Genomic DNA, 26,417 nt, shown 5'->3' with positions numbered 1-26,417 from the left:
CAAATGGGACCTTCTGAAACTAAAAAGCTTCTGTAAGGCAAAGGACACAATCAAAAAGACAAAAAGGCAGGCCACAGAATGGGAAAAGATATTCACTAACCCTACATCTGACAGAGGGCTAATCTCCAAAATTTACAAAGAACTCAAGAAACAAGTCTCCAAAACACCAAAGGATCCACTTGAAAGGTGGGGTACAGAGCTAAATAGAGAATTCTCAGTAGAGGAGGCTAAAATGGCCAAGAGACACTTAAGAAAGTGCTCAACATCCTTAGCCATCAGGAAAATGCAAATCAAAACAACCCTGAGATACCATCTTACTCCTGTCAGAATGGCTAGAATCAAAAACACCGAAGACAATTTATGCTGGAGGGGATGTGGAGAGAGAGGAACACTCCTCCACTGCTGGTGGGAATGCCGACTCATACAGCCTCTTTGGAAATCAGTATGGAGATTCCTCAGGAAAATGGGAATTAATCTACCACTAGACCCAGCAATTCCACTCTTAGGCATTTATCCAAATGAGGCAGGTTCATACAACAAGGGCATCTGCTCCACTATGTTCATAGCAGCATTGTTTGTAATAGCCAGAACCTGGAAGCAACCTAGATGCCCCTCAACTGAAGAGTGGATAGAGAAAATGTGGTACATTTACACAATGGAGTATTACTCAGCAGAAAAAAACAATGGAATCTTGAAATTTGCAGGGAAATGGATAGCACTGGAAGAAACCATCCTGAGTGAGGTAACCCAGTCGCAAAAAGACAAACATGGTATGTACTCACTCATATATGGATTTTAGATATGGATCAGGATAGTGCCAGTCTGCACTTCCACAGATAGAGAGTCTGGGAAACAGGAAAGAACCTAAAAGATATGCATATATGCATAGTACCCAAGAGAAGAGGATGGAGACAAGATCCTCTGAATGGATGGGGAACAGGGCGAGGGGGGTAGTGGGACCTGGGAAGAATAGAGGGGGTAAAGAGGAAGGGAGTTGGTCATGGGGGAACAGGAAGTTGAGGGGGTGGGGGTAGAATAGGGGGAAGAGGGAATCATAGGATCGAAGACAGATCAGGCACCAGAGTGACCTCGAGTGATCTAAAGGTATAATATCAATTGGCAAGCTAAGCAATAGTGGAAGGACCACCTCGAATGCCCATTCCTGATAATGAACTTGATGTCTATAACTATCCGGGAGCCTACATCCTGGGACTGATGGAAGCAGAGGCAAACACACAACTAAGCACTGAACTGAACCCAAGGAACCCAGTGACAGAGAGAGAGGAATGATGAGCAAATTGGCAAAGAATGGGCTGGCAAAACCAGCAGAGACAGCTGATCTGAACAGGGGAGTGCTCTTGGACCCCAGACCGACAGTGGGGAGGCCAGAATGGGACTGATTTGGACCCCCCAAATGTGAGTGTCAGTGAGAAGGCCTGGACAACCTATGGGGCTCTGAGCTGTGGATCAGTGTCTATCCCTGGTATACAATCTGTCTTCATGTGCCTATAGCACAAAGAGAGATGCTCTCTCAGCCTGGACTCTTAGGGGAGTGCCTTGACCCTACCAAGAGTAAAATGATAGACTCTAGACATCCCCTATGTGGAAGGATTTGGCAATAGGGTGGGAGGGAGGGTGGAAGGGGAGTGCGGGAGGAGGGGAGGGAGAGGGAACTGGGATTGACATGTAAAACAAGCTATTTAAAATTAAAATAAAAAAATAATGTAAATCAAAAAAAAGACACCCTGTCTCAAAATAAATTAACTGTTACATAAAAAACTTATTTTAAGAGTTGTATGTTTCCATAATTATACATTGAAAAATAGACCCACCTCTTCAAACAATGATCATTCCTTTTCAAAAAGACAGTTTTTTAAAAGTTCACAGAAAAGTTTGGCATACTTCAAAATATAATTTAATATAAATTCAGAATTTAATACAGTGGAGAAACTGTTCCAGTATCTCCAAAGCCTTAAGAATGGGCACAGTGCCCAAACAACAGAAACAGATCCAGTAATTGATCCTAGGAGCACATCCAAGAAGGAATTAACCCTCTCCTGTGTGACAAATGATCATTTACTCTAGCAACATTAAGAAAAGTATCAAAAGCAGACGATTACATAAATAAACCATGATACAGACACCAAGTAAAGAGTCAGGTGTGACTAGGCCTCTTTCTGTCCTGTTGTGTGTTGTTAGCTCACTCCTTTATTCCTTGGGCACCTGGTAAATTAGTCTCCATTATTGCAATGAAAATTTTATCAAGTCTCTTCCTTTGGCTCTCTGATGAGTTTTCACCTTAAATTTTAACATTATTTACCTGTGCAAGAGTTCTAATAATATGTGGGGCTAATTTATTCTTTATCACTGTGATAAACTATCTGAGAAAACACCTTCGGACAGAAAGAATCCTCAGAGTTTCAGTACTTTCAGTACATGGCCAGTTTGCTCCACGAGCTTCTGAGCTTGTGCATGTAACACAGAAATTGCATTTATGAATGTGACTGGACAGGTGACTTACCTCTTGATGGAAAGAGGACCTGAGATAAGGTATGTCTTCCAAAGATGTACCCTCAGTAACCTATTTTCTCCAACTAGAACTATGTTCTCATCGCACATTCAGCTATCAATGGGTTAATCTATTAATTAAGATAGTACCCTTATGATCCAAATGGCATTTAGTTACACCACCATCTTGGAGCACAGCTTCATCACATGAGCCTTTAGAAGAAATATCTAAATCACAACATTCTGCCTCTAGGCCCCAAAGTCTTATGTCCATCTCATAATAGAAAATACATTTAGTTCATCTCTAGAGGTTTCTAAAGTCTTAACAATTTTGACACTGCTCAAAAGTCCAAGTTTAAAGTATCTTCTGAGATTCAAGGCAAATTCTTATCTGTGAGCCCCTGTAAACCAAAAAGAAAGTTACATACTTCCAATATACAGTAGTAGGCCAGGGTTCATGTATTAGGGTTCTAGAAGAACAGAATTGATAGAATAAATATATATTACACAGGGGGTTTATTAAGTTGGTTTACACAAGACAGTCTATACAGTTCAAAAACACTCTTCTGAGTGATAAAGAGGCTAAGAACCTAGAAACTTTTCAGTCCACTAACTTAGATACCTCAGCAGTGTGGAAGTCCCACTTTTAATCTGGATCTTTTGACATGAGAAGAGCTACCTCCCCACCTCCCCCAGACAGGGTTTCTCTGTATAACAATCCTGACTGTCCTTTGTAGACCAGGCTAGTTTCAAACTCACAGATATATGTCTGCCTCTATCTCCAGAGTGCTGAGATTAAAGGCATGCATTACCACTGTCCAGCAAGAAGATCCACCTTTAATCCAGATTTGAGGTGGGCCCCATCTGCTCATAGCCTTTATAAAGGACATGGAAGAAAGAAGCTTGTTCTCCCTTCTTGCTTTTCCTCACTGGCAAGTCCATTCCTTCAATGGCATTAGAGGCCACTTCTGCAGTATTCCAGCACCTACGGAAGAACAGCTGAGACATCCAAACTGGTGGACTGAGCAACTATTGGATTCTTGAGCCGTCAGTTGGTAGAAAGTCATTGTTGACTACCTGGATCACAGACTGTAAACCACTCTAATAAATTCCGGTGTTTGTGCATGCATGCATATGTTGTGTGTATCTCCAGTCTATCCGTTCTGTTCCTCTAGAGAACTCTAATACAACTAGGGAGACTTTTGAAATTTAAAGGGATGCATTTTGCATGTGATAGCCATGAGGCCAGGGGTCAAGGATGGGACCAAACATATGCTCATTTTTTAACACTGGTTCCCAGCTGGTAGTACTGTTTGGGAAGGTTGTGAAGCCATTTGGAAGTGGAGATTTGCAGGAGGAAGTGAGTCAGTAGGGGCAGGCAGGCCTTGAGGATTTATAGCTAAACCCATTCCTCGTACAATGTATGCTTCCTGATTGCTGATACAATGTGATCAGATGCCTCTGGGACAGCTACATACAATCTGCCTTACTGGCCCTGTAAAACCCCATGCCTCACAGGGACAGCACAGCTGTGCCACAGTAATCACTCCTCTGTTACAGTGTAGCCTCCTGCATGTTTTAGACCTATCAATTGAAGTTCCCCATAGAAAATCTATTTAGAGAAAATGTGGGGGGAAAAAACAATGAAATCTTGAAAGAACTAGAAGAAATCATCCTTATTGAGGTAGCTCAGACACAAAAAGAAAAACATGATATGTACTCACTCATAAGTGGTTATTAAACATATAGCAAAGATAACCAGACTACAATCCACAACCCCAGAGAAGCAAGGAAAACAAGGAGGACCCTAAGAGAGAGACATACATGGACCCCTGGAAAAGGGGAAAGGCACCAGATCTCCTGAGCAAATTGGGAGCACAGGGGGGTAGGGAGGTAGAGGAAGAGGGGAGAAGGGATGGGGGAAGAGAACATGAGGCATCAGTAAGGTTGAGTTGGGGGAAGAACAGAGAAGGAGAGCAAGGAAAGAGATACCTTAAGAGAGGGAGCTGTTATTGGCTTAACAAGAAACCTGGCACTAGGGAAATCTCCAGGGATCTACAAGGATGACCCCAACTAAGAATCTAAGCAATAGTGGAAAGGCTACCTTAAATGCCCTTCCCCTATAATGAGATTAATGACTACCTCAAATGCCATCCTAGAGCCTTCATCCAGGAGCTAATGGAAGCAGAAGCAGAGGTTCATAGCTAGCACTTATCTGAACTCCTGGAATCCAATTGTAGAGGGAGGAGTGATAAGCAAAGGAGTCAAGACCATGCTTGGGAAACCCACAGAAACAGCTGACCTGAGCAAATGGGAGCTCATGGACCCCAGTCTGATAGCTGGGGAACCAGCATAGGACCAAACCAGTCCCCCTGAAAGTGGTTGTCAGTTACAGGGCCTCAGGAGGTGGAACCAATATTTATCCCTAGTACACGAATGGGCTTTGGGAACCCGTTCCCTATGGAGGGATACCCTCTCAGCCTGGATACATGGGGAGGGCCTAGATCCTGCCCCAAATTATGTGATAGACTCTAATGATTCCCCCATGGGAGGCCTCATGCTGCCCAACGAGTGGATTGGGGGTAAGATGGGAGGTTGGTGGGAGGAATGGGAAGACGGGAAGAAGAGGGAACTGGGATTGGTATATAAAATAAGTTTTTTTATTTAAATAGAAACTAATTAAAAATAAGGATATATAAAAATAAAGAAAACCTATTTAGATAATACTCCAGGTTCAAGGAAGATCTTGGTCTATAGTTCCCTTGATTTCTCTTCAACTTCCTTGTGTGTGTGTGTGTGTGTGTGTGTGTGTGTGTGTGTGTGTGTGTGTGTGTGTCCAAGAAGGGCCAGTACCCCAGGACACTTTTAAGCAATAAGGCCTTTATCTCTACCTTGTATCTTCATCACCATGATCCCAGGATACAGGCATTGTTCCCAGCACCTCTGGGTGCACTATGCAAGGTTAGAGGTTATTTTATTTGTTCCCTTTGTTACCAGTATGGTCTTTGATGGTTGTCCAGAGATCCAGACTCAAGCAGTTACTGTCATTCTAATGCAATAAAGCCAAGCACCCTCAGGCAAGGTTTTTTGCATATGAGGTGCTTATCTGAAGGTAGCCATCCTGATCAGTGCTCTGATGTTTCCAACTCCTAGGCTATGTTGGCTTGCTCTCCCCAAGGCAAAAGACACTTCTGTTAACCCAATGTTGTGGTTTGACTATGAAAAAAAAATTTTTTTTTTTTTGGTTTTTGGAGATGGAGTTTCTCTGTGGCTTTGGAACCTGTCCTGGAACTAGCTCTTGTAGATCAGCCTGGCCTCAAACTCACAGAGATCCACCTGCCTCTGCCTCCTGAGTGCTGGGATTAAAGGCATGTGCCACCAACGCCCAGCGACTATAAAATGCTCTTAACACGCTTATGTATTTGAGCACTTAGTCCCCAGATTATGTGTCTGAGAATGCTGTTGAAACATTAGGAAGCAGAGTCTTGTTGGAAGAGGTAGGTCATTGTTTGTGGGTCTTAAGCTTTTACTGCCTAGTCACACTTCCTGTTTATACTCTGCTTCCTAACTATGGATGCAATGGAAGTTTCCAGCTACTGCTGCCATGACTTCCCACCAAGATAGACTGTTTCCCCCTGAAACTGTAAATCAAAATAAACCCTCCCCTTCCTTAAGTCTGTCAAGTTTTTCATTTGTTTGTTTGTTTTTCAAGACAGGGTTTCTCTGTAGCTTTGGAGGGTGTCCTGAAACTCTCTCAGTAGACCAGGCTGGCTTCGAACTCACAGCAATTCACCTGTCTTTGCCTCCCAAGTGCTGGGATTTAAAGGCATCCGCCATCACTGCCTGGCCTCTGTCAAATATTTTGTCACAGTAAAAAAAAAAAAAAAAAAAAAAGGTAACTAGAAGACAGTTAATATTAGCTAAAGCCACATGATCACTTATAGAAACAAGGATTGCAATTACAATGAGTGTTTCTGTATTGTTAAAATGTCTGTGCATATATTAATATACATATTAAGCATATATTTATTTATATCTTCTATTTTTTTTACAATGTAATGTCAGTTGAGATAATATCAGTAGTTGTGTTGTGAATCTGTATTATCATATTTAAGTTATGGGGATACTAAAAGACTAAGCATTCCTCAAAGGACTTTGCCATCTATTCTGGAGGGAGGATTATGCATTTGCAAATGTACATGCAACAGTTTTATCATGTTAAGGGGAGTTACGACCTTGTTATTAGCTTCATTTGGAAATTAAGCACAACATAAAAAAGTGTAATTGGGTGTTGAGCTAACGAGGGATGGACTTATAATGGTTAATATTTGTTGTCAACTTGATTGGGTCTGGGATCAACTAAAAAACTCATCTTTGGATGGGTCTGTAAGGGTATTTCCTGAAAGGATTAACTGAGGATGTGAGACCCTCCCCCAGAGTAGGCAGCACCTTCTAGAGGCAGCATAGACATAAAGGGGTCTGAAGAAAAAGTGGGGCTGCTCTTCAAAGGCTGAATTTGCCTTATTGCTGTCATTGTTCATTGACATCAGAATCCAGCTTCTTCAGCCTTCTAACACAGGCTGAAGATCAGCAACTTTCCAGAAGTCCTCCAAGCCTTTAGTAACAAACTGAGATTACTAAGGTTTCTAGACTCAAGAGCTAAGCAGCTGTCAGGTTTCATCCTATACTGTGAAGGCAATCTGATCTATCCCCTTTATAATGTATAGTTATTCTATCAGTTCTGTTCTTCTAGAGAACCCTGATTAAAATCCCCTATTCTGCATCCCACTAAAAGTGATAATACAGAAGTAAAACCCTCCTTAGTGAAGCATCACCACACTTCATAGTGACTTACATACTTGGACCATAAGTGTCACAAAATCTGTAATAGTCCCAGGGAGTGGTTCCCCATAACCAACACTGGTGACCATACTCACCAACAAGATCTACATCAAGTGTAACATTCCTTCCAGGAGTTAAGTTATATTCTTTCTTAAGCCCAGTTATTTCCATATTAGAAGATCAAGATCAGAAGTATTCTTTCATGTTTCACAGCATGACTTACAACTCCACTTGGCCTTCAAGATGTATGTAAAGAAGCAAGATGCAGGCTTTCCACAGCATTCATCAGTGGCAGGGGTGAAACAAAAATGTGGTCCATTTGACAACAGCAGAGGCTTAATCATATTCAGTTCAATAAGGAACAGTCCAAGAGGATGAAGAAGCAGGGAACTGGCTAGAACTGGATTTGAGTCAAAGCATAAGAGACCTCAACAAATCATAAGGAAAACCTTTTCACTTTGTATGTGATATAGCACAGGCCCAGGAAGATGGTGTATGGCTTTAGGTAACATTTAACTGAGAGACCCCAACTCAACATTTTTAGACCCCTAGCAACTAGCCCAGCACAGAGTAACTTGTTCTTCTGCCCTCTCCTAAAAAAACAGTGACCTCAAGATAAACTTAAAAGATAACACTCTTTGATCCAGGAACTAGATCACCACATTCCTAACGCTTCTAGTGCTTTACTCAATGTTTAATTGTACAATACCTCTAGAATGCTTGCTTGAGATAACCTATTACCTTCCCATTAAGGCATGAGCTATCACCTAACTTCCCCATTCTTTATGTTGTTTGCCTAAACTCCCCATTCTTTATGGTGCTTGCCTAAACTCCCCTATTCTTTGTGGTTTTTCCCTTTTAACACCCCCCCACTGCAACTATTGGGGGTCGAACTCCTCTGCCCATGAGAGGGTTATGAGCTCGGCCCCAGTGCACTAGTTCCCAAATAAACCTCGTGTGCTCACATCAAGAATGGTCTCTCTTGAATTATTGGGGTGTCGGCTTATCCAGAGACTTGAGTGAGGGTCTTCCCCACTCTGGGGGTCTTTCATAACCAAATGCTTGGCCTAGAATCTACACCAGATGTGTGAGTACCAAAGCAGGCAGGGGAGATTTAAAACAAAGAAAGAACCTGCGATTCTGGGAGAGAGTTTAGAATTAACAATTTAACAAAGCAGCACTACATTTCAGTAAGAACCTTAGCAAAGTCCAGGGAAAACTGGACAGTATAGGGTAGATACACAAGGACAGGACTTCTGAAAACTGTTCAAATGCACAAGACATCCACACTTGGGAGCTTCATGGCATACAGTGGTGTTCTCAGGCTTCTTCTTTAATACAGCTTCAGTAAAAGATAATGCAGATATTAATGTAAAAAATATATGAAAGCACATTACAAACAGTGTCATAGACTGTTTATTACAATTCATGGAAAGGACAAGACACTGAGTATGTGACAGGTTCCTTCTTACACCAGGGTCTCGCTCTGTGGTCTGCGCAGTGAATGGTCAGTGTTGTGTTGGCTCCCTCTCCTCACTGGGGGCAATGGTCAGGCAGCCCTGCAACACACAACACAACGGCCAGCCTCAGCCAAGATGTCTTTGCTTTGCTTGAGTAGCCATGAGGTCCATAAGCATGGACTCAACCAACCCGAATCAAAATTTTCAGAAAAAAATTGAAAGTCATATGACAATGCAATATGTTAAATAGCACAGTATGACAACTATTTGTATATTGTATTCTGTATTGTAAGCAATCTAGAGATGATTTATATAAACACTGTCCATTTATAAAAGAGTCTTGAGCACATTTAGACTTTGGCATCTTGGAACCAATCTTCAAAGATACCTAAATAATGTTCTAGAAACTGGGAGGATACTAATTGTGAGGTAAGGAAAGTTTAAATGCATTTTTCTTATTTACTTCAAGAAATGGAATTTTAAATGTATTCCCAGCTACTCAGGAGGCTGGACCAAGAGGATCTCAAATTCAAGACTAGCCCAGGAAACTTAGTAAGACCCTGTTTCAATAATGTTTTAAAAATAAAAGGTGGAGGGTATGAGGATGTAGCTTAGCGTTAGAGTACTTACCAGGTCAAGGTCCTAACTTCCATCCTTATACTGCTAAAAATAATTTTAAAGGCATATGTTTAATTGGTATACTGAGATTCTGCCTTAAGATGAGTTTTGCTGTTTTGTTACTGTTGCATGCGAAGTCAAATTCCATAGTTGAATGAATACAGAAGACAAAGAGGGTCACTGGCTCTTTCATCAACAAGTGCCATGGTAAGTAGGTGCTCCAAAAAGTATAACTCTATTCTATCTGTGGAAAACTCTCTAGTGGATGTTACATGGGTTCTGAGTAAGGAGGGTGCCCAGTACGACTTAATTGTATGCGGTAGGCTGATTATGTTCAGATCATATACCTATCCCTAGTTGTGAAAGAAAATATGATCATAACAACAACCACTTTGGGAGATTTTTACTACTAGTCTTGTTTTTTTATATTGAAAAATACAAATTAGAATGCTAGCAAACAATGTTTTAGTAAATTCCTCAAATAATTATAGTTACAAGAAAAAACCCAATAAAGTAAAATTTAAAAACTTGATAGGAACAAAGCAAAACAATCCACTCATAAGAAGTTTTACTTGGTGAATTATTTTCTAACCTTGTCAGTTGTGTTGGTATACACCATTAGTCCTACCACTCAAGAGGCTGAGGCAAGAAGACCAGGAGTCCAGGGGCTTCCTTTGCTACACAACAAGTTAAACCAGCCTGGGATACATGAGAAAAAAGCAAACAAGAGTAATGCTACTACAGAAAGTCTCTCCAAAGGATTTCCAATTTTAGAAGGGAACCTATTTTCTTGAGACTTTGGAGAGCAGTAGTTGGACTCAGGACATGGAGGACTACACATGCACTGTTTGTGGGAATTCCATCAGATGCCAAGCTTGGTCAAAATGCTTTGTCACCAAAACAGGAAGCAATTTCAGTGCTAACAAGTCATTGTCATGTGGATCAGAATAGTCTTTCTACCAACAGCAAGCAGCATTGTGAAGATGCTTCTGGATAAGTTTTAAATCGAACTATATGGCTCTTAAACTACATGAAATCTCTCTCTCTCTCTCTCTCTCTCTCTCTCTCTCTCTCTCTCTCTCTCTCTCTCTCTCTCTCTCTGTGTGTGTGTGTGTGTGTATGTCTGTCTACCTGCCTCCCCCTCCTCTTTCTTCTTCCTTCTTTCTAACAATAACTCATTATGCAGTGAGCTGCCCTCAAACTCACAGTGATTCTTGCACCTCAGTCTCCTACGTGTGAGCTACACCCAGATTGAAATTTCCTATATGAGGCATTACAGAAAGGAAAGAAATAACTGGTGGATAGTGCCTATACACCGTTAATCCCAGTACTCAGGAGGCAGAGGCAGGCAGATCTCCAAGTTAGGGAACAGCCTGGTCTACAAAGTGAGTTCCAGGACAGCCAGGGCTACACAGGGAAACTCTGTCTCAAAAAACAAACAAAATGGAAAGTGATGTTTTCCTTAGAAAATATTTTCCTTTTGATACATATACACACAAAATATAGAGGGGGTGTAAATACACATGCCCACACCCGTTTCTCAGAAACAAAGCCCTTGCTCATACTATGCAAGTGTTCTACCCTAAGCATCTCCCTCAGCCACAACAGTTTACTTTTTACAAATGATTTTTTTACCCCTCTTCTGAAGATTCTACGTAAGACATTTCTCTTTGGTGTGAGAATGGAGGGACACATCTTCTCTTTTTTATGTGTTGGCGAATCTCCCCCATCTTCACTTTCATTGAGGTCCTTGAAACATCCAGATTCAATCATCTATGTGCACAAAAAGACAAGATAGAGCAGCTTTAGAGACACCATGAGGTGAATGATTTCCTAGTATTATCAGCTCCCACCCAGCACCTGACCTCAATGTGAGGCACATCAGAGTTCCCAGACCTTCCCTGACTCCACATTCCTAGACTCCTGGTTTCTGGCCTCCTCATTAAATAAGTGACCCCCCTTTCTCCAAATGTACCCCCTCAAAGCCATTCCAATGGAGTCAAGTTGCCAGCTAGCTCTGCTGAGGAAGCCGGTCTTCAGGGTGGCAGGCAAATCCCAAGATCACCTCCTGTAACTAGGACCAGAGTAGCTGTCATGCTTCTGGCAACTGCTGATACTGTCTTGGCTTACCCATGATCTGATATAGTCCTCATAGTCAAGTCTTTCGCGCGCGCGCACATACGCCATCGTTGAAACTAACATAAACCTACTCTGCTAGAAAGAGTAGTACCTCATTCTGCCAGGGGATGGTGACACTCCCTGTAGCAAATTGGGCATAGAAGTCTTCATCACTGCTGTCCAGGTTGACTCCTTTTATCACAGAGAACCGCCCAATATCCAAGACATCCTTACAATAAACGGCCTGAGGCTGGGCACCAAGAACAAAAAGAGGCATAGACATATGAGACAATTAGAATAACTCTTTTCTTGTTTTGTTGTTTGATTTTGTTTTCTTCTGGATTTTTGAGACAGAAATAGGTAGCCTAGGTTGTCCCTAACCTTCCATTCTGGCTGCCTTGACCACCCCCAGGTGCTATACCTAGCTTATAAAAGATATTTTGCTTTTAATTTTCAGCTGCTGGGAATTGGACATAGGGCCTGCACCTGTTGGGCAGACACCCTACCACTTAACTACATCCCCAGTCCTAAAGCAGCTCTGAGCTCCCTTAATTACAAAGTCTACACATATTCCTCCCCACTCTGTTCACTGCCAAGGCCCTTTCAAACTAATTTTCTAATTTATATCATGTACATTCCGTGACACAGCAGTTCCAGTGTCACTTTTCTCAAGGAGCTTTCAGTGTCACAGATCCTGTGATGTCAGTTCCAGTCCCCACCAGCACCATGAGGACCCTTTTTCATCTCTGCAGCAGAAAATAGATTGCAAAGGTTGAAACTATACAAGAATGGGATGGGTTGCTTCTGTTGGGACACAGAGAGGCCTGTAAACAGGCATGGAGACCACTGGCTGTAGGATCCACTAGTGACAATTTTTATCTTGATTCTGGCCCTGAGCATCCTACCTGCAAAGCACTTACTTAGTTAGCATTTGGGTGAAAAGTAGAAGCAACCTTCTTGCTAGCAATTTCTCCTCTATAACTAGAGTCTAGGCCTGCAGTCTCTACCTTGGCACAGCTGTCCTCAGGAGCAAGTGATCAGGTAAGAATATAGGGCTATCAAGACCCAGGCCTCCATTCCTTCAGAGCTTTGCTTGCCCTTCTGGGACTAAGGAGAACACAAATAACAGAACTACAACTAAGGAGTCTTTGTCTACTACTGAAAAACACACCAACAGTCCTGAGAAGTCATTGTACTGTTTTTTGGGTTGAGCAAATGATGAGTGTCATTACAGTAGTAGTCTGCAGGTCACTGGTCAGCATTGTTCCCATTCTCATCTATCCCACAAAGTGAAGGACTGGAAAGGCACACGCCTTTAATCCCAGCACTTGGGAGGCAGAGGCAGGTGGATCTCTGTGAGTTCAAGGTCAGGCTGTTCTACAGAGCAAGTTCCAGCATAGCCTCCAAATCAATACAGAGAAACCCTGTCTCGAAAAACAAAAAAAAAAACAAAAAAAAAAAAAAAAAAAAAAGGACTGAAAAGTCCTCTCTTGGGACAGTCTAGGCCAAAAGCCAAGACACATACAGCCCTACAAACTAAGAATCTTAATTCTGAAAGCAAAATGTTCAGAGTTTGCTGAATTGTCATCAAATGGTGCAGTTTGTTTAAATCAAGAACACAGACAATTTCTTCCTCCTGAGAAACCACATTGGCCTGTCTTTCCTGCTTTTGACCCAAGCTGCCCCATCTCCAGACCTGACAGCTATATGAAGTCCAGGTCATGAATTCTGCACTGTCAGGAAACACTTTCCCAGCATACCAGTCAGTTTGTCTTCCTACCTGTCTCTCCAAGCAGAGGCACTCCTTTGTCTACCTTGCTCTCCCTTAGTTTTCACACCTAGAGCTATTCTGGAGATAGTGGACATGCCCTGAATATCTTGAGTAGGAATTAGCTCCAGGGAAGCAGTTACCACTATAACAAATACTATGGATATTAAGCAAGTTCTGAAGAAGTCTTACAAATAAAAGGATCTCAATTGTAGATTTATCTTAATTCCATCCAACAATGAAAATTTAGCTATCTTTCCAGTTTTGGATTGCTAAGGGTAGAATCCTTTCATCAGTAGTTCACTTATTGTGTACTATATTTTCCATATTCACTTAGTATGTACTATGTTATATACCCAGCGCTGACAAGTGCCAGGCCCTGTGCTTTTGGAGGCATGACTTTTTTATCTCAATAGCATACTCATGAGGAAGCACACACATGACAGCTCCAGAAGGATGCACACTCCAGACTCAGCAGCTGTGTGCACTCAGTACAATGAGTGAGCACAGGAATAGAGGTACACCCAGCACTGAGATCTGACCAGGATCACTGGCACACAGAGAGCCTTGGAGGGTATGCCAAAGGGATCTGAAATGGCACTGAGAATTTGGAGGACAGGAGTTTGGCTATCTCAGAAGTGATGGACTGCACAACCCAGGCCTTGGAGCCAGGGAGCTACTAAGGTCTGCATAAGGCTGTGGGGGTGGTGGGACATAGGCAGAAGAAGCAAAAATAACAGACCTCAGAGCAGAACCAACAGGCTAGTTGTATCAAGTGTGCTTTATCAAAAAGATTGCTATGGGAATCAGTATTCTTGGGGACCTAGCTACTCTAGGTAGCATACTTACATCAGGATAGAAAGGGGGATCTAACATATTTGCTTCCAGCCTGCTGAAGTTAATGTCCTTGAACACTGGGTGCTGCTTTACAGCAGCAGCTCCATCATTCTGACAGCCTAGCCGATAATTTGGATCCTTGATGAGTAACTACACAAGAGAGAAACAATCAAGTGAAGCTATTAGGATAGAAATATAAACTCAAAACTGTCTTCTTTAACAACCAAAGAAGTCAGGGTAACAGAGGATATTTATCCAAATAAAGAGCCACTACAGTCTCCAAGTATCAACCACACTGTATAATTTCAGACTTAACTAAGTAGGTTATGGTTTAGCAAAGAGTAAAACTCAAATCTTGCCATGAGTGACCAAGAGATGGAAGCTTGAAGTTCTGTGCCTTGTTGTGTACCCCTGTAATCTTAGCACTTGGGCAGAGGCAGGCAGATCTCTGCGAGTTTGAGGTCAGCCTGGTCTACATAATGAGTTCTAGGAATAGACTCTGTCTCAAAAAAAGACAAAAAAACAAACAAAAAAAACAACCCCCCAGCAATTTGAATAAACTGATCCTCAAGTAAAAATGTTGTAAAAACTAAGGAATAATTATTAAGGAAATGGAGTTATGAATTCAGAAACACTATTTTAATGCTGTCGAATTTATAAAAAGAAACATTTATTTATTAGAGTACAAGGACCTCAAGTGAGTAAAAAATTTAGTAAGCCTCCTTTTAGAAACTGTATATTCTTAACTCTCTGACTTTGTGTCTCTCCCGTTTCTAACATCATCTCTGCTTTTCCCCTTTTTGGTTTTATTTATGTATTTGTGTAAGTACATACACATAGTAAATGTGTGGAGGTCAAGGGACAATTTTCCAGATCAGGAATCTATTCTTGCTTTCCACCTTGTTGAGGCAGAGTGCCTCCTTGTTCCTGCTGCTGTGTTTGTATTCCAGACTAGCTGGCGCCACAAACTTCCAGATGATCCTATTCTAACCCCAGGAGTACAGGGATTAAAGATGTGTGTCACCATATCTGGCTTTTGGCATAGATTCTGGAGATAAAACTCAGGTCATCAGACTTATGTGACAAAATGTTTTAGCCCACCGAACAATATCCTGGGCCACTAGGTTTTTTCAAGACAGGGTCTTGTAGCCTAGGTTAATTTTGAAGTTCTCATATGCATATCTGTACCTCCAGAGTATGGGGGTTATAGCCATGTGCCAACTGCACACCGAGCAGTCTCTTTCAAAAGTATTCTTTACATGCTTATAACTCACAAATTCAAATAAGTCTTCCTCCATAATTACTATCAATCAAAAAAGATTGGCCCACATTCTTGTCCTCTGCACACCCTCCTCTCTGCTGTTGTACAAGTCACCCATGTCCATCTGTGGGAAATTTAACCCACTGTTTAAGAGCCAGTTGTTTCTCTTCACAGCAGTTACTGAGCATAATGGTTGATTTTAGCTGTTAAATGGACACAATCTAGAATCACCTGGAAAGGGAGTCTTAAAGAGAATTGTCCAGATTGGGTTTACTTGTGCCCATTCTTTTTGTTTATTTTTTTTTTATTTTTAACTCTCATACAGCACATTCTGACCAGAGTTTCCCCTCCCTCCACTCCTACCAGTCTCCACTTTCCCTTTCCCCCAGACCCAGTCCTCCATTTCCACCCCCCCCAAAAAAACAAAAGAACAGGCCTCTCAGGGATCAACCAAACACAGCATAGCAAATGACAATAAGACTAGGCACAAACCCTCACATCAAGGTTGGATAAGGCAACCCAGGAGGAGGAAAAGGGTCTCAAATGCAGGACTTGTGAGCATTCTTGTGAGAGATTTTCTTAATTGAAGTAATTGGCAGAAACGCCCACTCCTAATGTGGGCCACACCATTTCATGGCTTGGGTCCTGGATTAAATGGAGATAGGCAGATGAGAACTGGTATATTTGTATTAATTCATTGGTCTTTGCTGTTGAGGGTGGAAGTGATGTGACTAGTTACTTCAGGTTCCAGCTGCCTTGACTTCCCTGTAGTGACAGAATACAACCTGCAATTAAGAGCCAAATAAGCCCTTTCTCTCTTGTTTTTTTTTTTTTTAAATCAGGGTGTTTTATCAAAGGAATACGTATCTCAACCACTTACTCTCATTACTTGATTTTATCCTTGAAGCATCTTGTCTCACCTGCATCTTATAGATAACAGACTGGGGCTCAGGGATGTAAGACATAGGATGCTAAGACTAGGCCAACTGCAAAGCTAGCATACTTACAAAAGCCAGGTGGTGGTGCGCGCCTTTAATTCCAGCACTTAAGAGGCAGAGGCAGTGGAATCTCTTGAGTTCGAGGTCAACCTAGTCTACAAAGCAAATTTCAGGATGGCCAGGGTGACACAGAGAAACCGTGATTCATTAAAAAAAAAAAACAACAAAAATCTGTCCTTTGCTCAGATTCTACATTCTTTCCCAGTGCCTCTAGCATAACAAGAATTTTATCCTTGAATCCCTTGAGCCCTTCTTTAAAACTTAAGCTTATAGAATCCAAATCTTGACTGTTAGTCATTCTTATGGATGTAGGCCTAAGATTAAACTGTGAGCTCCTTGGGGGCAGGCTCCACCTCTGCTTTCACAATACAGTGCTGTCAGTGTCCTATGTATAGCAAGCACTCAGTCAATATTTACAAAGTCAAATGCAAAAGTAGCTTGATCAAACCACTGTGAAATGCTGTCAGCTACAAGCTGAGTAGGCTAGCTGGGAGAAAAGCCAGGAGGATCCCACGGCTCAGTGACAAATCTGTAACACCCATCATTTTGTATATGGTAACAAAATGAAGGAGCCCCAAATAATTATTCTCCAGATAGTATCAACTCATGTAAGTTACCAGTATAGTTCAGTAATAGGTACAATTGTTGCCATTCTCACACCCACAGAGGCCCACCCCTTTATCTCCTACCCTGCCAAGCCACTCTCTCCCTGAGTCACAAGCTAGGTTTCTCAGGACCAGCAGGACCTCATCATCAGCTTTTCAAGAAGTTTCTTGTCTGTGCATCACTCCAGTTGTTCTAACCCTGGTGTGGGGTGCCTCAATTCCAACAACCCACAGCTCACGCTTGGCTGTAATCACCTACTGTCTTTACTTGCCTTTCCCTATGTCACTCTTCTTCAACAACTTAAGACTGCCTGATCCAGGACTCAGTCCTTTTTTACACACAGCCAGTTTCCCTACATGTCTCCATGACTGCTTTATCATACCTGCCTAGGCCAACTGTAGAGCTGGGCAAAGATCGCTCTCTACTGTCTCTGGGCTCATGTCCCTGTACAGAGCAAAACACCAATGGGTTATGGACAGCATCTCGCTATGCATGCACTTGATGCCTATGAGGAAGCCTCTTGCACTTCCCAGCTCTTCGGCTTCATCTTCTCTAAATGGTGCTTCATACCTTATCTGCACCCATACTTGCTACGTTTCTCTCCCTACCCTTGACCCCATGGATACTGAGGGCATAAGAAGATGGAAGTCCCTATTCAGAAGTCCTACAGCAAATCTGCCACTTGCACTGCCCCCAAACTACGAGAAGGAACTGCTCACATCTTCCTTTGTACACTAGTGCCTCTATTCCCCCATTCTAGACTTCTGATCTAGTAAGTACGCCTCTCCACACAAATGCTTGTGCTTCTCCCTGTTCAGGGTTGCTGCTCTATCAGCTTGGGATTCAGCCTTGACCCCTTTTCTCCACTGCAGGAACCCCTACAAGGTCCATCAGGAATCTGAACATTTCTTACATTTGCTCTTCTACCAATGCTATCCATGCCACACCTACATTCACTTTCTTTCAGCTCTTTGTCCCCAAATCCTACCAACTACAGTGTCTCACTGCCCCCCCCCCGCACCCCCCCCTTCTGGTTCCTCCAGAATATGCATCATCCTCTGGCAGCCAGTATATTTGTCATATTTGTTCTTTTTACTATTAGTGGCTACCCACCTTGCAACAGAATAAGAACACTGGAAGAGCCAGGCCTTCCCTCTGTTTACTCACTGCTGTATTCCTAGTGTCTATGATAGTACTAGGAACTCTATATAGAAGATGCTCAATGATTCCTTGTTGAAAGAAAAATTTTAAAGATGCTACAAAAGACAGACCTCAAAAAAAACCCCTATATGCACCGTTTTAAGGTAAGCAAGTTAACAAATTTTAGTGTATAAACGGTGAAAAAAAAATTCCAGCCCTGACGACAGACAGCACCCAAATGCTACTGGCCCGATTTATAATAATGGGGTAGGACTTGCTCTCTGGCATCATTGTGTCACATGAAGTTAAAGGCCCTAATACAATAATCAAATCTGTAAGGTACATTTCAGTCTGGCCCATGCAGGCCTTCAAGTCTGTGATGATTTAAGGAAAAATAAATTGGCAGAGACAATCTTCCCATTTCAAAATACATTAGAAATTAGTTTTATATTAAATTTTACATAAAATGAGTCAATGAACAAGACTCAGCAGCTGTTTTCTGAAAACAGAGTAATTTGGCACTATTCTTCCTTTCAATAACATCAATATAAAAGGGTAGTCATGAGTTTTCCTCTGACTAGACCGGGAACTTGATCTCTGCTCTCATGGTCGGCCTGAGATGAAATTCCAGGCAAGAGTGCCAGGAAAGAGGTTGGTTACTGCAAGGTCTGGCTGAGCTCACCGCACCTGTAAGCTGGGAATGGGGTTGCTGTTCCGCTTTGAAGACTGCCTACCTACTTCTGAACCATCAAAAGAGTTAGATGAAGCGAGTTAATCATTTCCCTATCTCTGTGGAACCTGACCCACCATGCTGCAGATGGACTTGGCATCCTCTGAAAACTTCTCAGAATACTCCTCAGTTTCATGCCTCACTCTTCTTTCCAGTTCATCCCGGGTGACTTTCTCTTTATATTTTTTGAATGGAGAGTGTCCTTCAATCATTTCATATAGCAGACAGCCAAGTCCCCACCAATCAGGACTAAACGCATACCTTTCATTATTGATAATTTCTGGAGCTATATAACAAATATGAAAATTTTTAATTAAATTTTAGTTTTAAATGTTCTTATGATTAATTCCAAGTAATACATTATTAATTTAATGTTTGTTACAACATGATCTAAGAACCTTAAAAACATGCTAAGTTAAGAAAACACAAAGGGCCAAAGATCATATGATTATATTTATATGAAATATGCGGAATATACAAATCTAGAGAGACTGAACATAAGGTCATGGTTGAAAGCCTGGAGTATAAATTGATGAATAGAGGGTAGTTGCTAACAGGTCATTAAAATCTGAAGTCATTAAGGAATGTTCTGAAATTAGATAAAGTAATGGCAATAATGGATGCACAACTCTGTAAGTGCACTAATATCCACTGAATTATATACTTCAAATATTTGGATTCCTTGATGTGTGAAGGATAATTGAAGCTGTATCTATGTATCTATACTGTATAAACATGACTGATGCAGGGTGGTAATATTGTAAAATGGTACTGGAAAGAAAGCTTGCCTCCTGGGGATGCTCCCTCCACTCGAATGTTCCCATGGGTGCCTCAAGTTCAGTGTCATCTGTTCCCAAGTCAGAAGAAACCCCAGAAACCTGCAAGGGGAGGAATATCAGGCTCTGAGAGACCCACCATGTCCTGAGAAGCTACCAAGGGTAGGCTGGCATTGCCTATACATCTTTGGAATAATCTGAATATGATCAGTTTTCTCAGGGATCAGGTGGGTAGGATTTGTGTGCCCACATGCACAGTGTGATAGCTACATGAGGAGACCTGTAGCCTTACCTGACTCTGCCCTCACACAACTACATAAACTCGGGAGTCTCTATGGGCACCACTTCTCATTTATAAAAAGGCTGCAGACTATAAAAATCCTCAGACAGTCTAGATCAGTGGTTCTTAACCTATGGGTCACAATCCCTTTGGGGGTTCACAGACCCTTTCACAGGAGCCACCTGAGACCATCAGAAAACACAGATATTTGCATTGCAATTCATAAGAGTAGCAAAATAATAGTTATGAAGTAGCTACAAAAATAATGTTATGGTCGGGGGGGTCACCACATGAGGAACTGTATTAAGGAACAGCATTAGGAAGGTTGGGAACCACTGCTCTAGATTTTCAAAACATTTACAATGATGTTGCGTTAAATTTTAACATTTAGATAACATTTGAAAATAATGGAGTTCATGTTGGGAAACAGTTACTCTTTAGGGAAGCAGCATCAGTTGCTATTCTAACAATCTGAGCACTCAGGGGCTCAAATGCTGCTGCACAGACAACTCAAGTGTTAGGATATTTTTCTAGCCTCTGTTTTCCCAATTATTTGTAAATCAGAGTTCATTAATTTTTTGTTTTTGTTTTCTTCTTTTTCCGAGACACAGTTTCTCTGGGTAGCAGCCCTGCCTGTCCTGGAACTCATTCTGTAAACGAGGGTGGCCTCAAACTCAGAAATCCACCTGTCTTTGCCTTGAGGAGTGCTGGGATTAAAGGCGTGTACCATCACTGTCCAGCTGAGTTCCTTAATTTTTATACCTAAAAAAATGCATATTTTTCATAGTACTTACTAGTTTTTACATACAGTTCAGATTTCTCTGCTAAAATGTAGCTATATGATCAGCTGCTTTAAAGACATGTCTCTTAGCTTTCTGTTCCCCAGTCTCCCAGTCTTATCCCCAGATCTGCAGCAGAACACCGGGGCAAGCCTCCCTGCCCTGCTCACATCTCCTGTGGATCCCATAGATCCTCTCCTTCTAACTGACCCCCGCACTGCTTTGTCCCAGCACCGAACCCTAGCAGGCACCCGCTGCTACCCCAAGAGCCACTCCTGCCAAGGCAACAAGTAGGCTGACAGTGAATTCACACCTTTCCTTCTGCCCCTCCAGATCTAATCCCCCTACACACTCTCATCCCCAGCTCTACAGCAGAAAACCTGCTGTGGTCTCCCTTTCTTCTGGGACCCTACACCAAACAGATGATAAAGATCTCCTCCAGCCTTCCTTCCCTGAACTCATCCCATTATCCTAACCTCCAACACTAGCAGGCATACCCTGGGAATACGCCAGCTGAGCAGGCCAGAGAAACAAGTCCAGAGAAAATTCTCTACAGTCACAACACTCTCCTAAAGTTCAGAGAAAAAGTAGAAACCAAGGGAAAAACACTCACCCAAAAGAGACAAAACCAAATATAATCTCCCAGACCTATAATCATTCCAGTCCCAGATGCCTAGACTTCAGTGTAAAAACACAATAACAACCAGGACAATGTCTCCACTGAAGCCCAGCAACCCTACCACAGCAGACACTGAATATTCTAGCATAGCTGAAAACCAAGAAAAGGACCTTAAGATCAACTACATGAAGATGATAGAGGTCCTTAAAGAGGAAATTAATAAATCCCTTAAAGAAAATCAAGGAAAAACAGTTGAAGTAAACAAATAATACTATTCAAGACACAAAATAAAAGCAACAAAGAAAAAAACTGAGGGAATTCTAGATATTAAAAATTTAGGAATTCAAGCAGGAACTACAGGAGCGAGCTTCACTGACAGAATACAAAATATGGAAGAGAGAATCTCAGGCATTGAAGTTACAATAGAAGAAATATAAATCCATCAAAGAAAATGTTAAATCTAAATTGTACTGACATAAAACATCCAGGAATTCTGAGATGCTGTGAAAAGACCAAATCTAACAATAATAGGAATAGGGGAAGAAGAAATCCAGATCAAAGGCCCAGAAAATATTTTCAACAAAATCATAGAAAAATTTTCTAACCTAAAGAAGGAGATGCCTATAAAGGTACAAGAAGCATACAGAATACCAAATAGATTGAACCTGAAAAGAAATTCTGCTGGCTATATAATAATCAAAACACTAAACATACAGAACATTTCATCCAAACACAAAAGGATATACTTTCTTCTGTGCACCCCATGGAACTTTCTCCAAAACTGGCCATATATTTGGACACAAAGTAAGTCTCAACAGACACAGGAAAATTGAAATAATTCCCTGCATCTTATCAGACCATCACAAATTAAATCTGGATATTAACAACAGAAATCTTACAAATTCATGAAACTGAACAACACTATACTGAATGAAAAATGGGTCAACCGAAGACTTTCTAGAATTGAATGAAAGTGAATACACCCAAATTTATGGGACACAATAATAGTAGTTCTAAGAGAAAAGTTCATAGCACTAAGTTAAAATAAAAAGCCTGGAGAGATCTCATACTAGCAACTTAATAGCACATTTGAAAGCTCTAGAGCAGTGGTTCTCAACCTCTGGGTCTTACATTATGATTCGTAACAGCAGAAGTAGCAACAAAAATATTTTATGGTTGGGGGTCACTACAACATGAGGAACTGTATTAGAGTCACAACATTAGGAAAGCTGAGAACCACTGCTCTAGAACAAAAAGAAGAAATCACACCCAAAAGGTGTAGATGACAAGAAATAATAACTAAGGGCTGGAATCAATAAAATAGATACAAGGAGAACAATACAAAAAAATCAATGAGCCGGGCATTGGTGGCGCATGCCTTTAATCCCAGCACTCGGGAGGCAGAGGCAGGCGGATCTCTGCAAGTTCGCCAAAGCCACAGAGGAACCCTGTCTCGAAAAAAAACAAAAAAAAATCAATGAAACAAAGAGTTAGTTCTTCAAAAAAATCAGTAAGAGTGACAAACCCTTGTGCAAATTAACTAAAAGGCATGAGAGAATATCCAAATTATAAAATCAGAAAGGAAGAGGGGGACATAACCACAGACACTGAGGAAATCCAGACAATCATAAGACCATACTTTAAAAGCCTGCTCTCCACAAAATCAGAAAATCTTTAAAAAGGATAATTTTCCTCATATATACCACTTGCCAAAGTTATATCAATATCAGGTAAGCCATTTAAACAGACCTATAACCCCATTGTGAAATAAAAGCAGTCATTAAAAGTTTCTCAACCAGGGACTAAAGGAGTACTGACTATTCTTCCAGTGGACCTGGGTTCCATTCTCAGCATCCATATGGCAACTCACAACTGTCTGTAACTCCAGTTTCAGGGAATCCAACACCCTCACACAGACATACATGCAGGCAATAACACCAATGCACATAAAAAAGCTCTCCCCCCCAAAAAAAACCCACCAAAGCCCAGGGCCAGATGGTTTTAGTGAAGAATTCTAACAGACTTTCAAAAAAGAGTTAACACCAATACTCCTCAAATTATTCCACAAAACAGAAGCAGAAGGAACATTGCCCAAATCATTCTGTGAGACCACAGTTATCCTGATACCCAAACCACACAAAGATCCAACAAAGAAAGAAAATTATAGACCAATTTCCCTTATGAACATTGATGCAAAAATAATCAGAATATTTGCAAACTAAGTCCAAGAACACATCAAAAAGATCATTAGCCACGATTTTCTTAGTAATGGTTTCTCTTGTTATGAAGAGACACCATGACCATTGCAACTCTTTTTTGTTTGTTTGTTTGTTTTTGTTTTTGTTTTTACGAGACAGGGTTTCTCTGAATTGTTTTGGAGGCTGTCGATCCAGCCTGGCCTCGAACTCACAGCAATCCTCCTGCCTCTGCCTCCCGAGTGCTGGGATTAAAGGACCATTGCAACTCTTATAAAGGAAACTATTTAATCAAGACTGGCTTACAGTTTCAGAGGTTTAGTCCACTATCATCAGTGGTGGGGTATGGTGGCATGCAAGCAGACAAGGTGCTAGAGAAGGAACTGAGAGTTCTACATCTTGATCCACAGACAGTAAAAGGAGACCCGTGTGCCACGTTGGGCATAGCTTGAGCATATATGGCTGCAGAATCCACCTCCATAGTGACACATTTGCTCCAACAAGGCTACACCTCCTAACAGTGCCACTTCCTATGGGCCAAGTATTCAAACACATGAGTCTATGGGGGCCATAACTATGCAAACCACCACAATGATCAAGCAAGCCCATCCCAAAGACCCAGGGATGGTTCAATATATGAAAATCAATAAATGCAATCCACTGTATAAACAAACTGAAAGAAAAAAGCCACATGATCATCTCATTAGATGCAGAAAAGAAGGCCTTTGACAAAAATCTCACACTCTTTCATGATAAAAGTCCTGGAGAGATTAGGAATACAGGGGACATACCTAAGTATAATAAAGAAAGCTTATAGCAAGCCTATAGCCAATACCAACTTAAATGGAGAGAAACTTGAAGCAATTTCTCTAAAATCAGGAACAAGACAAGGTTGTTCACTCTCTCCATATCTATAATACCTGAAGTCTTAGCTAGAGCAATAAGACAATAAGGAGATTAAAGAGATACAAATTGAAAAGGAAGAAGTCACGATATCTTTGATTGCAGATGATAGGCTTTTACATAAGTGACCCAAAAAATTGCACCAGGGAACTCCTATGGCTGATAAACACTTTCAGCCAAGTAGCTGGATAGACAATTAACTCACAAAAATCAGTAGCCCTCCTATATACAAATGACAGACTGAAAAAGAAATTAGGGAAACAATACCTTTCACAATAGCTTCTTGAGGTAATGCTAACTAAGCAAATGAAAGACCTATATAATAAAAACTTCAAGTATTTGATGGAAAAATTGAAAAAGACATCAGAAGATGGAAAGATCTCCCATGCTCATAGATCATCAGGATTAACATAGTAAAAATGGTCATCCTGTCAAAAGCAATCTATAGATTCAGCTCAATCCCCATCAAAATTCCAACACAATTCTTCACAGACCTTGAAAGCACAATTCTCAATTTCATATAGAAACACAAAAATCTGAACAATGAAAGAAAAGAACTGCAGGAGATCTGACTATTCCTGATCTTAAGCTATACTACAAGGCTATAGTAACAAAAACTTCATGGTACTGGCACAAAAACACACGCACTGATCAATGGAATTGAATGGAAAATCCAGACATATACCCAAACACCCATGGACACCTGATTCTGATAAAGAAGTCAGAAATGCATGCTGGAAAAAAGACAGCATCTTCAATAAACGGTGCTATTCAAACTGGATGGCTGTATGTAAAAGAATGCAAATAGATCCACACCTAGCACCCTTCACAAAATTCAACTCCAAATGGATCAAAGACCTCAACATAAAACAAGGTACACTGGACCTGATAGAAGAGAGAGTGGGGAATAGCCTTCAACACACTGTACAATAGATGACTTTCTGAACACTGATAGTACAGGCACTAAGATCAACAATTAATAAAGAGACCTCATGAAACTGAAAGCTTCTCCACAGCAAAGGACACCGACAGTTGGACAAAGTGGCAGCCTACAGAATGAGAAAAGATTTTTACCAACTCTACATCTGACATAACGCAAATATATCCAAAATATACATAGACCTCAAAAAACAACATTAAAAAATAAATAACCCAATTTTAAAATGTTTACAAATCAAATCTAAACAGAGAATTCCCAATAGAGAAAACTCAAATGGCTGAGAAATATTTGTAGAAATGTTCAACATCCTTAGTCATCAGGTAAATGCAAACCAAAACTTCTTTGAGGTTTTATCTTATACCTGTAAGAATGGCTAAGACCAATAATACAAATGGCAAAGATGTAGAGAAAGGGAACACTTCTCCATTGCTGGGGGGAGTAAAAACTTGCACATCCACTATGGAAATCAGTATAGTGGTTTCTCAGAAAGATGGGAAATGACCTACTTTAGGATCCAGCTATACTATTCTTGGGTTCATACCCAAAGGGTGCTTCATCCTACCACCAGGACACTTGCTCAACCATGTTCACTGATGCTCTATTAATAATAGCCAGAAGTTGGAAACAACCTAGATGTACCTCAATAGAAGAATAGATGAAGAAAATATGGTACATTTACACAATGGAGTACTACTCAGCTTTAAAAAAAAAGACATCAGGAAATTTGCAGGCAAGTGGCTGGAACTAGAAAAAAAATCATCTTTCAGAGCCAGGTGGTGGTGACACACGCTTTTAATTCCAGCACTCAGGAGGCAGAGGCAGGCAGATATCTATGAGTTTGAGACCAGCCTAGTCTACAAAGCTAGTTCCAGGACAGCCAGGACTGTTATACAGAGAAACTGTCTCAAAACAAAACAAAACTCCTGCATAAGGTAACCAAGAACCAAAAGGATAAATATGGTATGTGTTCACTTATATCTGGACATTAGCCATTAAATAAATGATAACAAGCTTCAATCCATAGACCTAGAGAGGTTAG

General features: G+C 41.1%; 1 protein-coding gene across 7 annotated transcripts in view; it reads right to left on the bottom strand.

Moving 5' to 3' along the window:
- Positions 1 to 8,748: 8,748 nt before the first annotated feature.
- Positions 8,749 to 26,417, bottom strand: part of Grk4 (G protein-coupled receptor kinase 4) — a 92,568-nt gene continuing 74,899 nt past the window's right edge. For 6 of the 7 annotated variants that reach the window (XM_040746944.1, XM_040746942.1, XM_040746943.1 and 3 more), the window contains 5 exons: positions 18,964 to 19,172; positions 14,164 to 14,301; positions 11,659 to 11,796; positions 11,064 to 11,201; positions 8,749 to 8,909 (listed from right to left, as the gene is read on the bottom strand). In XM_040746944.1, the coding sequence (XP_040602878.1) occupies positions 8,859 to 8,909; positions 11,064 to 11,201; positions 11,659 to 11,796; positions 14,164 to 14,301; positions 18,964 to 19,172 (674 nt within the window). In that variant the 3' untranslated portion in view covers positions 8,749 to 8,858. The remainder of the gene's footprint in view (positions 8,910 to 11,063; positions 11,202 to 11,658; positions 11,797 to 14,163; positions 14,302 to 18,963; positions 19,173 to 26,417) is intronic. The other variant, XM_040746946.1, reaches the window with a different exon arrangement.

Source organism: Mesocricetus auratus, unplaced genomic scaffold (assembly GCF_017639785.1).
Source record: "Mesocricetus auratus isolate SY011 unplaced genomic scaffold, BCM_Maur_2.0 Super-Scaffold_100006, whole genome shotgun sequence".
Taxonomy (NCBI): Eukaryota; Metazoa; Chordata; class Mammalia; order Rodentia; family Cricetidae; genus Mesocricetus; species Mesocricetus auratus.
This window is presented reverse-complemented; position numbering and strand designations above follow the sequence as displayed.